The sequence below is a fragment of the Strix uralensis genome, chromosome 9, assembly GCF_047716275.1.
Source record: "Strix uralensis isolate ZFMK-TIS-50842 chromosome 9, bStrUra1, whole genome shotgun sequence".
Taxonomy (NCBI): domain Eukaryota; kingdom Metazoa; phylum Chordata; class Aves; order Strigiformes; family Strigidae; genus Strix; species Strix uralensis.
Genome location: NC_133980.1, coordinates 11,076,556 through 11,088,659, shown reverse-complemented (window position 1 = coordinate 11,088,659; position 12,104 = coordinate 11,076,556). Strand labels below are relative to the sequence as shown.

The window sequence follows — 12,104 nt, the reverse complement described above, 5'->3', positions numbered from 1 at the left end:
CCAGGAGGGACAGGGACCCAGGCATGGCAGGGACTGGCACGGGGCTGGTGGCAGGAGCGGGGCCAGCGCTGGCAGAGGGGCTGAGGGTGCTGGCGGGCGCGTTTGCAGCTTGTCACGTCCGCAGAGACGGGACACGGCCGTGCAGGGGAAGCCCGGCGGTGTTTGACCCCAGTGCTCGCAGGTCCCACCGCTGCCAGCTGTGTCCCGGGCGAGCCGGGCTGCCAGCCTCATCCCCGGAGCCTCAGCACGCGCTGGACCCCCTGTCTGGGCACCCCGCGACCTGCAAGGTGGGCTGCTGGGGGCCAAGCAGGGCATGGGGCAGGCGGAGCAGGGCCGAGGTGTTTACTCTGACTGTTGTCACCCGGCCAGGCGCTGCCGGGAACCGCTGGCCGCAGGGACAGGGGTGGGAGCGTGCGAGAGTGTGCGAGAAGAGGGGTGTGAGAAGGAAGCGCGCGGGTTACAGGGAGAGCGGGGGCAAGAGGATGTGGGCTGGGGGGGGTCCCCACCAAGGGAAGCGTGCAGGGGGCTGCCCGGCCCCAGGGGTTATCTGAGCGTGTGCCCCGACGCGTGCCGCAGGAAGTGCGCATGTGCACACGCAGGTCTGAGGGTGCATGTGGGGAGTGTGTACACGTGTGCCACACAGACAACACGTGCGTGTAGACACGGGTGTGGGTGTGTGCACCCCCCCTCCCCAGCAGCCAGAATGCCCTGAGGGGGGGGTGGCTTTGCCACGGCGTGTTGTGGCTATGACAGGGCCTGGTGCTGGTCAGACCCCCAATGCTTCTACTACTCAGGGAGGGGGCATCTGTGGGTGCTTCACCCACCCCACCCCCAGGCAATACCCCTGGTGAAACAGCCCCAGGGACCATGTGCCAGCCAGACCCCCCGTGCTCCATCACCCTCCCCAGCTCAGAGGGGTCCCTGTGGCCCACAGCCACGCCAGGGATCTCCACCTCCCTGAGTCACCTCTGGGTGACAGATGCAGGGGTCAGGGCCCAACTCTGGGCAAGGGTCACTGGGGTTGGGGTCCACCTCTGGGCTAGGAGCAACAGGGATGGGGTCCACCTCTGGGTGAGAATCACTGGAGTTGGAGCTCACCTCCGGGTGAGGGTCACCAGGGTTTGGGGTCCACTTCTGGGTAAAGGTCAAGGAGATGGGGTCCACCTCTGGGTGAAGGTGACCAGGGTTTGGGGTCCACCTCTAGGTGAAGGCCAGGGGAATGGGGTCCACCTCTGGGTGAAGGTGACCATGGATGGGGTCCATTTCTGGGTGAGGGACATCAGGGCTGGAACCCACCTCTGGGTGAGGGTCACCAGGATTTGGGGTCCACCTCTGGGTGAGGGTCAAGGGGATGGGATCCACCTCTGGGTGAGGGTCACCAGGATTTGGGGTCCACCTCTGGGTGAGGCTCACCAGGGCTTGGGGTCCACCTCTGGGTGAGGCTCACCAGGGTTGGAGCCCACCTTTGGGTTAGGGTTTTTTCTGGCCTTCATGCCTGATTGCCACAGCCGAGAGCAGGACCCCATCAGGGCTGATGGTCACAGGGCCGCCCAGCACAGGTCACCCATGCCATCTCTTTCACAGGTACCAGGGGCACCTTCACCCCCTGGACAGGCACAACCAAGGCACTGGCCACCGAGGTCCCAGCAGGCAAGCGCTCAGGCCAGGGGGCAGGTGAGCAGCCCTGGAGGGCGCCCAGGGACGCCCTTCCCGCGCCCCGAGCCAAGGGAGGAAGCGGCTGGAGGCAGGAAGCCGTCCCCCGGGCCCGGGGCCCCTGCTGCGATTTTACTTGAAGGTCAGCGGCGACACAACAGGAAATCGCACTGCCTCGGCTGGGCGGCCGGGTGGGAGCCAGAGAGCCGAGCCGTGCCGCCCCGGGGGTGCTCCTGGCCCCTGGCCCTCCGTCCCGGCTGGGCGGCTCGCGGGGAGCCCGCGCCACCACCACCCTCCATGGAAGGGGGACGGGAGCCGGGGAGCAGCCGCTGGCCCCAGGGTGGAAGATGCAGGGCCGAAGCCCCCAGCTGAGCATGGAGCTGAACAGTGAGTGTGTGGCTAGAAGGGGGGACGGGAGTGAGCAGGAAGGGGCATTGCATTGGCAGCGGACACCATGGCCGCACAGGCAGAGCATCCCTTGCATGGGCACCCCAAGAGATGAGCCGCACATGTAGGCAGCAAACCCCAAGGGTGGCTCCGGTTTGGTTGGACCTGGTCATTACTGGCGCAATAAGGCAGCCAAGCATCTTTCCATGCCTGGCCTTGGGAAATAGGCTGTGCCGAGGGCTTTTAGGGACAGGTGTAGTGCCAAGGCGGATGGCGAGGCAAGTGGATGCACAGAGGGGCTTTGGGGAGGAGATACCTGTCACCAGGATGGGCAGTCACTGGGCACAGCAGCTGCCTGGCCAAGAGGTGCCTGGGGCAGCAGCGTGCCGGCAGGCAAGCCCTTGGCCAGCGCAGCAGCAAGGAGCAGACGTACACTGCAGGATGCTGCAGGCAGGGATTCCCTGAAGAGCATGTGACGCCCGGAGCTGCTCCTGGCACAGATCGGTAGGGCTGGCCCTGGTCCTGCGCAGGGAGCACAGTTCTGCTCCCCACCCGCAGCCCAGCCTAGAGCAGAGCCAAACCCCCTGGCACAGCCATGGCTGTGCAGCCCCTCTGCACATACCACTGGCACAGAAACCCTGGTTCTCCCCAGCAAGCACCAGCCACCTGTGCTGACTGACTGGAAGGCAGCACCATGCTCTCCTCAGCCCCCCTAGACCTCCCCCTGTGCCCCCACCACAGGACCATCAAGGCCACCGCTGGGGTGAGGGGCTGCCACTGCAGGCATGACCCTGGGCTGGAGCTGCCCAGGGAGGTTGGCACGGTGCCCAAGGTAACCCCTTCTCCCCCAGGGCTGCTCCTCCTCACATCCTTCCTCCTGCACATAGAAGAGGGCCATGCCAGCCCAACACGGCTGGTCTGCGACAACAGACTCATCCAGAAGTACATTGGGGAGGCCAAGGACATGGAGAAGAGAGCGGTGAGGATACAGTCCCCCCCAAAACCCAACGCCAGGGACAAGCACAGCTCATGGTATCTCACCTCAGCACCTCCTCTCCCCCGCAGGGTCAGTGCCATGCACTGCCCGCACTCAGCTGCCCCGCGGTGCTGCCCTTGGTGGACTTCAGGCTCCAGCAGTGGAAATCCAAATCGGTGAGTGGGGCTGGGAGGACAGTGCTGGCACCAGGGTGCCCACAGGGCTGGAGGAGGAGCCACCGGGTTGGCACAAGCACCAGAAATGCTGAACAAGATGCCTGTGGACATACCTGGTGGCACAGGGTGGTGGAGGATCCCCTCCAGACCCAGTGTGGGCAGAGGAATAAATTGGGCCTGGGGGCCAGCCCGCTCACTGCCTGCTCCCCCAGAACGAGACCAAGCGGCAGGAGATCCTCTGCGACCTGGCACTGCTGGTGGGTGCCGTGGCAGGGGCCCAGCGCCAGGTGACCCAGGAGTGCGGGGCCATGCAGCTCAGCCAGCTTTACCACCATGCCAGCTCCTTCCTCCTCCTCCTGCAGACCTTCAGCTGGGAGGTGAGACCTCCCCACACGAGTCACACCACCCTGGCGCAGGTGTCGGCTGCGCTGGGCTGGGTATGATGGCATTTGTCACCCCTCTTGTCCCACTCTCACCCCTCAGGCAGGGCCCTCGGAGCCAGGCTGTTCCCCACGCTCCATGGAGCAGACCCATGTCACCAGCATCTTCCTCACCTACCGGCAGTTGGTGCAGGGCAAGCTGCGCTTCTTCTTCCACGACCTGGCCAAGGACTTGTGCAACCAAGGCCAGGGGGGTGGCAGAAACCCTCAGTGCGGGGGCCGGTGAGGCTGTGCACAGGGCTCAACCCCGTTCCCAGGTCAGGGCAATCCTGCTGGACACTGAGCTGTGCTCTGGGTGCTCAGGAGGATGCCCGCAGGGAAAGGGTTGGCTCCCATTCCTCAAGCCTTTGGTGACCGCACAGCCCACAGAAGCAGACAGCAGCAACACCTGTGCACCAGCAAGCACAGGCCCTGCTCCTGCCCAGGCAGGTACCTCTACTGTGAATGCTTTAGAATTAAAGAGCTATTTTTCTAAAGGGTTGTTTGTGTCCTCCATTTCCCCGCCGCTGCGGCCCTGGCAGGGGGACCGTGCATCCCCAGGAACCTCAGTAAGAGGCAGCCCCTCGGGGATGTGCTCTGGGCCTCTCCCCTGCGCCCAGCTCCCTCCCGCGGCAGCCGCCAGCTCCGCAGGGCAGGCAGGCTCCGTCGGGCACCAGAGCCCGCTCGGGGACGAGAGCTACCACTCATCCTCTACACCCCCACCTGCCTCTCCTCAGCTCCCAGTGTGCCCGGCGGGGTGGCAGAGAAGAGCCCAAGGCAGGTTTGGACTGTCTGTCCTTTGGGAAAGTGGTGTGGACCCCCTTTGCCCCCCCGTGGAGGTGTACCCGCTCCCTGCCAGCCTCATCTCAGCCAGCAGAGCCAGATGTAAAAAAAACATCCCAGTTTAATCAAGAATAAGCTGGGCCTGCCCCAGGATGGCTCCTCAGGAAGCGGTCTCCAGCCCTGAGCCCGCTTTTGAAGCACGGGAGGGCAGAGGTGAGGAGATCCCCAGCAGGCAGGACTGCAGAGCACCCAGCACAGTCTCCACTCGGTCGTCAGACACCTCTCTCCATGCAAGAGGGGGTTGTGGATCCCAGCAGGAGTCAGAAGAGGCCAGGATGAGGAAGGGGACTGCCCCTTCCTCCCCCAGCTCTGGAGGGGCCAGGCAGCACAGGTGCTGGGGCAGGATTTGGGGTCCCAGGGCTCGCGTTTGCTCGCCAGCAGAACGTCTCTGGGGTCAGCCCACGGAGGCAGGAGGTCTCCTAGAAGGCCAGCTTCTTCATCAGCAGGTAAACTCGAGAGTCCACTTCAAACCCATGCAGGTTGTTTGCATCTCCCTGCAGTCGCATGAGCAGCCCCCCATAGGACACGTAGGCAGAGCTGGGGCAGGGAGAAGAGGAGTGGTGAGAGTGGGAAATCCCACAGGAGACCCGGGCTGAGATCCCGGTGCCTCCCCCACACCAGCCCAGAGCACCACGTCCCCCCGCCCCTGCTGACAGGCACTCACAGGCGCGTGGCTGCCTCCGTGGAGGTCTCATCCCCTTCGATCCTGTACACCTTGCCATACATCACGTACTCAAACTGGTCTGCCCTGTGACAGGATGGCGGGAGTTCAAAGAAGAGTCAAAGCCAGGTGTTCCCCCAGCTGAGCGTCCTTTGGGAGAAGGTACCTCACAGCCCCTCAGCACTTCATCTTTTCCCTCATCCACCCCCATGTGGGTCCTGGCTGGACCCCTATACCTGGACGGCCTGTCGTCCGTGGGGTTATACTCGCCGTCATCCAGGGTGCCGTCTTCGTACAAGGTGCTGGCGATGACCAGGCGGAATTTGTCCCCTGGGAGGAGAGGGCAGAGGAGTGGTGAGAAGGTGGGGGCACAGCCACAGCAGCAGCGGCCACAGCAGATCTCAGGGTGGTGGCAAGGAGCCACCCTGAGGGGTTTTAGCACAAACCCTGCCCCTGCCTTCAGTTCTCCAATAGAATTGTGGGGAATGAGGAAAAGATCACACTGGATACTGTCTCCCTGTTCTCCACAGACATTGGTCACCTCCCCGGAAAAGACCAGCGCCACCAGGACACTGCTGCTGGTGTTTTCATAGGACACAGCAATAGACTCACAGGGAAAGTTCCAGAGAGCTTGTCTGAGCCCTGGGCAGGTACACGAGACTCTGCAGCAGCAGTTCTAGCCCTTCTGTGCTTCAGCTGAGGGCAAGACTCTCTTTTCCACTCATCTAGTGTATTCAGTCACAGAAACGCATTTCAAAAGGTGTTCCTTAAAGCCTGATTGCCACCAGCTGAGCCAGTTTCACTAAGGAGCATCTCTGGAGAATGGGCTGGAGATGAGCCCAAACAAATACAGTGAGGCAAACCAGAATCCAGCTCAGCCCCAGCACACTGAGAGTGCCCACTACCTCCTGTGACCTGGGAACAGCACAGGGGCCCAAGGAAGTCTGAGACAGCTCATTCCTTGTTCACAACAAATTCAGTCTCCCTCCTCTAACCTCGCACAGGGGCCCAAGGAAGTCTGAGACAGCTCATTCCTTTTTCACAACAAATTCAGTCTCCCTCCTCTAACCTCACTCCATCCCGGCACACTCTGGACTATCAGTCCAATAGCTTACCAAGGTCCACAGGGTAGATCTGGATGTTCACGTCCAGAATGAGGTCCATCTTGAAGGATTCACTTTCACAGTGCAGACGAGACACTGGGGAGAGCAGCAGAGTTGGGGACAAGGACAGAAAAGACCCCCAGGGGCTGAGTGGGAGCAGGGTCCCAGGGCCACACCATTCTTGCCCCCACTCTAACCCATGCTGGCACCTGAGCTGTTGAGGGCAAGAGGTGCACAGGGTTTGGGGACGGATGCCAGAACATGGGAGCTGACTAGGATGTGCACAGGCAGGGTGAGGAACACGGCAGGATGGGAAATGGAGCGCACCAGGGGCCGCGGGGGTGTGGAGCACAGGCGGCGGGCTGGGGAAGCAGGGCGCCCCGGGGTAGGGCAGCACACGGCGGGGGTCGGTGCCGGGGTGCAGGGGCCACGGCCGGCGGGAAGGGCAGAGCAGGGACCGGGACAGGTGCGGGGGGCAGGCCAGGCTGAGGGAGGGCGCAGGACCCCCCCGCAGGAGGGCTGGGCCGCGCAGCTCCGGGCTGAGGCGGCGCAGGCCCGGGCTCGGACCCGGCGGTGAGCAGCCGGGGCCGGGCGGGCGGGGGAGGTGGCACGGGGACCCACTCACCACGATCGAACTTCTTGCCCTCGGGGTCGATGTCCTTCACGTCGAAGATGTCCTCGAAGAGGATCCCGGCCATGGCGGCGGCTCCGCGTCTCGCTCGCGCCCGGCGCCCGCCGATGACGCGCCCGCACTTCCGGCGCGCGCTGCCGGGTGGGCGCCCTTCCCCGCGGGGCGGAAGTAGCCTCGGGGTGGGCGGGACGATATCTGCGCCTGCGCACTGCCGCCGGCCGGCAGCGGGTGTCCGCGCGGCCCTAGTGCCCGCCGGTCCCGGTTCCCCCCCGCCGTGGGGCTGCACCCCGGGTCTCCTTGCAGCGCCGAGCAGTCGGGCCGCGGCAGATCCCGGGGGAATAGGGCATTGCACAGGGGGGGCGGTGAGATGGGGGGATATTGCAGTGAGGTGGGGGCGCACTGCAGTGGAGGTGCATTGCAATCGGGGGTGTTTTGCGGTGGGGGGGCATTACAATGCTCGGGCACTGCAATGGGGGGGCATTGTAGTGGGGGTGTATTTCAGTAGGGGAGCATTGCAATGGGGGGCATTGATATGAGGGGCATTGCAATGGGGGGCATTGTAGTGGGGGCGTATTGCAATGGGGAGGTGCATTGCAACAGAGGGGCATTGCAGTGGGGGGCATTGTAATGGGGGTGTATTATTCTGGGGGGGTGCATTGCGATGGGGGGCATTGCGATGGGGGGCATTACAGTGGGGGCATATTACAATGGGGGGCGTTGCAATGGGGGTGCACAGCAGTGGGGTGCACTGCAGAGGGGGCGGGCACTGCCATGGGGGGGCTGCCAGGCCCCTGGCGTGGCCGCACTGCTGTGGGCCGGCCCCGGAGGGTCCCGCACAGCCTGTCGTCGGGGGGGGTGTCATGCTCCCGGACCCTTTTGGGGGCGCTCGTGCCGCGGGGGGGCCCGGCCCGCCCGGCCGGGTGCCGGCAGGGGGAGCTGCGAGGCCGCGGATGGCACCGCGTGGAGTCGCCCACGCCACGGCGACACCCACGGCCACGGGCAGGCCCCGGCCCGGAGCCGACCCAGTCAGTGGCCCCCGCCTGGGGAGGTCCGAGCCTCGTAGCCACCGTCCCCCGCCGCCTTGAGGCGTGGGACAGAGGGGCTTCACCCGGGGCGCCCCGGCCGCAGCTGGGCATCAGTGTCATGAGCTGCGCAGACTCAGCCAGCGATGGGGCTGGGGAGCTGCAGCCCCCACCGGCTCCTTCCCCCTCCCACACCAGCCACGTGGGGGAGGGACAGGCGACGACCATCGCCCGTGGCCTGCCGGTGACCCGTGAGGGGAGCGGGGGTCTGGCAGGGCTGGGGGCAGCTCACACGTTGGAGGGCCACGGGGTACTCCTCCGGCATCTGGTTGGGAGCTGCCGGCACGGGGTCAGGAGTTCAGCCCTGGCCCCCCCCAGCCCCCGAATGCCACCACCAGCTCGCCTTAACCGATTTTTCCCTATCTCGGGCCGAGACGGCGTAGCGGGGACCCTGCCCCTGCTTTGGGCGGGGAGTGCCCGCCTGGACGTGGTACCGAGGGTGCTGGCACAGAGGTGGGTGGCAGGGGCGGGTGTCCTGGTGTGACAGGGATGGGGAAGGCGGGTGACACGGCGCTGTGTGCGCAGCACATGCCAGCAGCCCGCTGGGGACCACGAGGCCGTGAGTGGGGACATCCATGGGACATGGGTCCCTGTGCGTGGCCCCGGTGCTTGTGGCTGCGTGGGGACATAGCCCACGCTGTCCTCGGGAGCTGGACATCTCCAGGAGGTGGCCTGGGGTGGCACCCAGAGCCGAGGTGCCCCCAGCATCCATCCCAAGATGCCTGCAGTACCCAGACCCACCCAGGTGTGAGCTCTCCATGGCGCGTCCCCACTGTGACCCGGTGCCAGCGCACCCCCACGCACACCTGCGGCGCAGGCAGAGGGACAGGGCAATGTGGTGACGCGCAGCGGGGATGCTGGTGTGACAGGGGGTGCTGGTGCGAGGGGGCTGGTGGCCCGGTGGGGGGGGCACGCGGGGCGGTTCACAGCGGGGTCACCCCGCGGCAGTGGCACTCAGCGGCACAGCCTTTATGCGCTGGGACGTGACTTCGGCTCCTTCTAATCATCGTCTGGGCGGGCAACCCCCCCCAGCCCTGAGCCCCCTCCCCGCTCTGCCCACCCAGGCTCGGGGGGGCACAAACCTCCCTTCCAGAGTGTGGGGGCCATGCCCAGGCGCTCCGCCTGGTGCAAGGCGTGGGGTGCAGACCCCTTCCCCACGAGCTCCCTGCGCCCTCCCTGGCGTCCTGCACCCTGGGGTGTCCCTGCCTGCGGTGGGGGGTGTAGGGCTGGGTTGCGGGGGGCTTGGGCACTGCTGCATGGGGCGCTATGGGGGGGGCACCCGGAGCTGTGTGTCTTGCCAGGGGGTGGCAGCAACACACCGAGCATGGCAGAGCACCCCCAGGGTGTGCCGGTGGCCGGGACCCCTACCCCAGCCAGGCTCACCAGTCTGACCAGTTGCCCCCTCCAGCATCCCCAGGGTGCCATCCTGGAGGGATGTGACCCACCAGACTGAAGCAGGGCAGCGTGGGGCCCAGGGCAGTTTTTCGGGGAGGGGGCCACGTGCCATCCCCCTCCCCATGCTCAGGGGTATGGTGCGATTCAGGCTGGGGGGCTCTGGCATGCCTGTGCCCCCTGCTTGGATGCTCTCAGGGCCACTGCAGGGTGACACAAAGGGCTTATCCCACCCGGCTGTCCCTGCCTGCCCCTGCTGAGACCTGGCGCACTCGGTGCAGGCCGGCAGGCAGCCAGGGTTGTGCTCGCCAGCCGGCGAGGCAGCCCCCCCAGCGATGCTGCTGCCCGCAGCCCCTGCCAGCCGGCAGTGCCGTCTGTCTCCCTGCGCTTGCGGGACCGGGGCACACCTGAGCCCCGACCCAGGGTGCAGGCGGGCATGGCCCCACGCGGGGGTCACGGGCACGCAGCCACCCGCAGGCCCAGCTGGTGGAGGGGGGCAGGGGCAGGTTTCCAGGTGCCCCCCAGATGCCATGGGGCCAGGGTGGCAGCAGGAGCCTGGCACGGCCCCGAGCCCCCAGGTGCTGGCTGTGTGGCACAGCCACAGTGCCAAGCCCCCTCCTTGGCCCCGCGCCCAGGCAGCCCGGGGGGCAGGATCGGCTGGGGCGGGGGCTCGCCCTGGCGTAAATCCGGCCAGGATTGGCCGAGGACAGGGCACCCCGCTTTTCCCTGCACCACATCCCCATCTGGCTCTGCCCGTGTGCCCTCTGCCTTGCTGACCCTGTGCCATTCTGTGCCGTGCCGTGCTGTGCCACAGGAGTGTGGGTGGCCAGAGGGACCCATGTGCCCGGCTAATGCCAGCCCCATGCTGCCGGGGGGGGGGAGCAGACGGTCCCGGGGTGCTGGGGGGTCGGCACTGCCTTCGGTGCTGTTGCCTGGGGAGCGCCCATTTGCCAGCCAGGTGCCTGGCGTCGCCTCCTTATCTGGGATTAAACAAACCCTCCCCAGATCCGGCGCCAGACGCTGCCCCTGTGCCCATGGGATCAGCCAGCCCCTACCCCGGGGCCCCCCCATGCCCACTGCTCCCCCCCTTCATGCTGGGCTGTAGGGGGCACCCAGGCCATGAGTCCCTGGGGTGAAGAGACCCCCCAAAAGCTGACCCCATCCCCCCCTTGCTCTGGTTGTGCCGTAGCCCCTGGCGTGGCATTGGGGTGGCTGGGGCAGGCATACCTGGGGGGGGGCACACAGCCAGTGCCTCCAAAGCAGGGCACAGGCTGGCACCATCTCTGCCCTTGCCTTGGGGCACCCCCAAAACATCGGACCACAAAATGGGACCCACTGGGGGGTTCCACAGTCCCACCATGGCCGAGGAGGTGCCCGTGCCCCTGGCATGGTGGATCCTGGCAATCCCGGTGCCCGCGGTGCCAGGCTCCCCAGAGCGGGGGTGCAGCCCCCCCCGCCCCACTCCCTGCCTCGTTAGCTGCTTGGCTGTTATCTCCTGCTGATAAATTATACAACACAAGCGCGCCTTTGAAACGCAGCCAGGCCTCCATCCGGCGGGGCGGCCTTTGGGAGTCCAATGCCAGCCATTTGTGGGCTGCCTCCGGCTGCCTCGGCTGGGGAGGGGGACGGGGATGTGGTTTTGGGCACTGCTCTGGTGAGGGGGTGCTGGGGACAGGCTGCTGGGCTGCAATATGGACCTGAGGGCAAAAGCAGAGGAGCAGAGCAGCTGGGAAACCTGCCTGCACCCCTGCCTGCACCCTGTGCCCATACCCAGTGCTTGCAACCCTGCCTGTACCGTCACCCATCCCTGCCTGCATTCCTACCCATTGCCTGTGTCCATGCTTCTGCCTGCCTCCCTGCCTGCACCCCTTGCTCACGTCCCCAGCTTGCACCCCTGCCCGCTGCCCGGTTTGGGGTGCAGGGCGGCAGCGGTGCCTGGGCTGGCGGCCGGTGCTTCAGAGGCGGCGGCGGCCCCTGTTATCTGCCAGCACAAAGGAGCCGAAACGCCGCCGTTATGGGAGCAAACAAGGGCAGGGTGAGGCTGGGAGGGTGGGCAGCCACCGGCACCTGCGGGCACCCACTCCGGTGGCATCGCGGCGGGTGGCAGGGCAAGGGGCTGGGTGGCACTGTCCCCATGCCCAGGGATGGGGGTGCCCCCCATGCACCCCGATGTCAAGGAACCAAAGCCATGTGGGCTGCCCAGGGCAGTGCTGCCTGCTGGTGAGTGTTGCACACGCGTGTGCTCGTGTGTGCTCTCCCACCAGCTCCAGGGGTGAGCCCATGGGGTGCAGCAATGGGCTGCAGTGGCCTCAGGGTGTCCATCCCTGCACCCTGCTGGGTTGGTCCCCACCTGGACTGGGGGTTGGGCAGGAAGAGAGGAAGCCAAAATTAAGCTGTTAATGAGCCCGTCTGTCACCAGGCCACCAATTACACAGGCTGGGAACGAGGAGATGATGGAGGGTGATGTGGCTGGGGGAGGGCAGCAGGATGCCGGGGTCCCCAGCATGGGGGCAGCTGGGGGGGGGGGGTGTCACCATGTCTCAACAGCTTCCCCATCATCACCTGCAACCACCACCCCCCCAAGGATTGCAGCCACATCTTGTGGGGTGGGGAACAGAGGGGACCAAAGGGTGGTGGGGCCACAGCCATGCCAGGAGCCCCGGAGTAACTGGGAGGGGATTAGCACCTTCCCCCCCCCAGCTGAGGCCCTGGACAAAAAAATGAGCTTTTGGGGAAATAAACCCAACCACTATCCCTGGCTGGCACAGGGGGTGTCACCAG

General features: G+C 65.9%; 2 protein-coding genes across 3 annotated transcripts; one reads left to right on the top strand and one right to left on the bottom strand.

The window, feature by feature from the left end:
* Positions 1-211: 211 nt before the first annotated feature.
* Positions 212-4,105, top strand: THPO (thrombopoietin). Its single transcript, XM_074878187.1, has 6 exons — positions 212-287; positions 1,585-2,040; positions 2,892-3,019; positions 3,106-3,192; positions 3,405-3,569; positions 3,676-4,105. Exons 2-6 carry the CDS (start codon positions 2,001-2,003, stop codon positions 3,856-3,858), a joined length of 603 nt encoding a protein of 200 aa, XP_074734288.1. The 5' UTR covers positions 212-287; positions 1,585-2,000; the 3' UTR covers positions 3,859-4,105.
* A 392-nt stretch (positions 4,106-4,497) lies between these two features.
* POLR2H (RNA polymerase II, I and III subunit H) lies at positions 4,498-6,979 on the bottom strand. 2 transcript variants are annotated; one of them, XM_074878185.1, is made up of 5 exons: positions 6,844-6,979; positions 6,231-6,314; positions 5,352-5,445; positions 5,119-5,202; positions 4,498-4,991 (listed from the first exon to the last, which is right to left on the bottom strand). In XM_074878185.1, exons 1-5 carry the CDS (start codon positions 6,914-6,916, stop codon positions 4,874-4,876), a joined length of 453 nt encoding a protein of 150 aa, XP_074734286.1. In that variant the 5' UTR covers positions 6,917-6,979; the 3' UTR covers positions 4,498-4,873. The 2 variants fall into 2 exon arrangements, with proteins under 2 accessions (XP_074734286.1, XP_074734287.1); XM_074878186.1 differs by lacking the exons at positions 5,119-5,202; positions 5,352-5,445.
* Between the last annotated feature and the right edge of the window lie 5,125 nt (positions 6,980-12,104).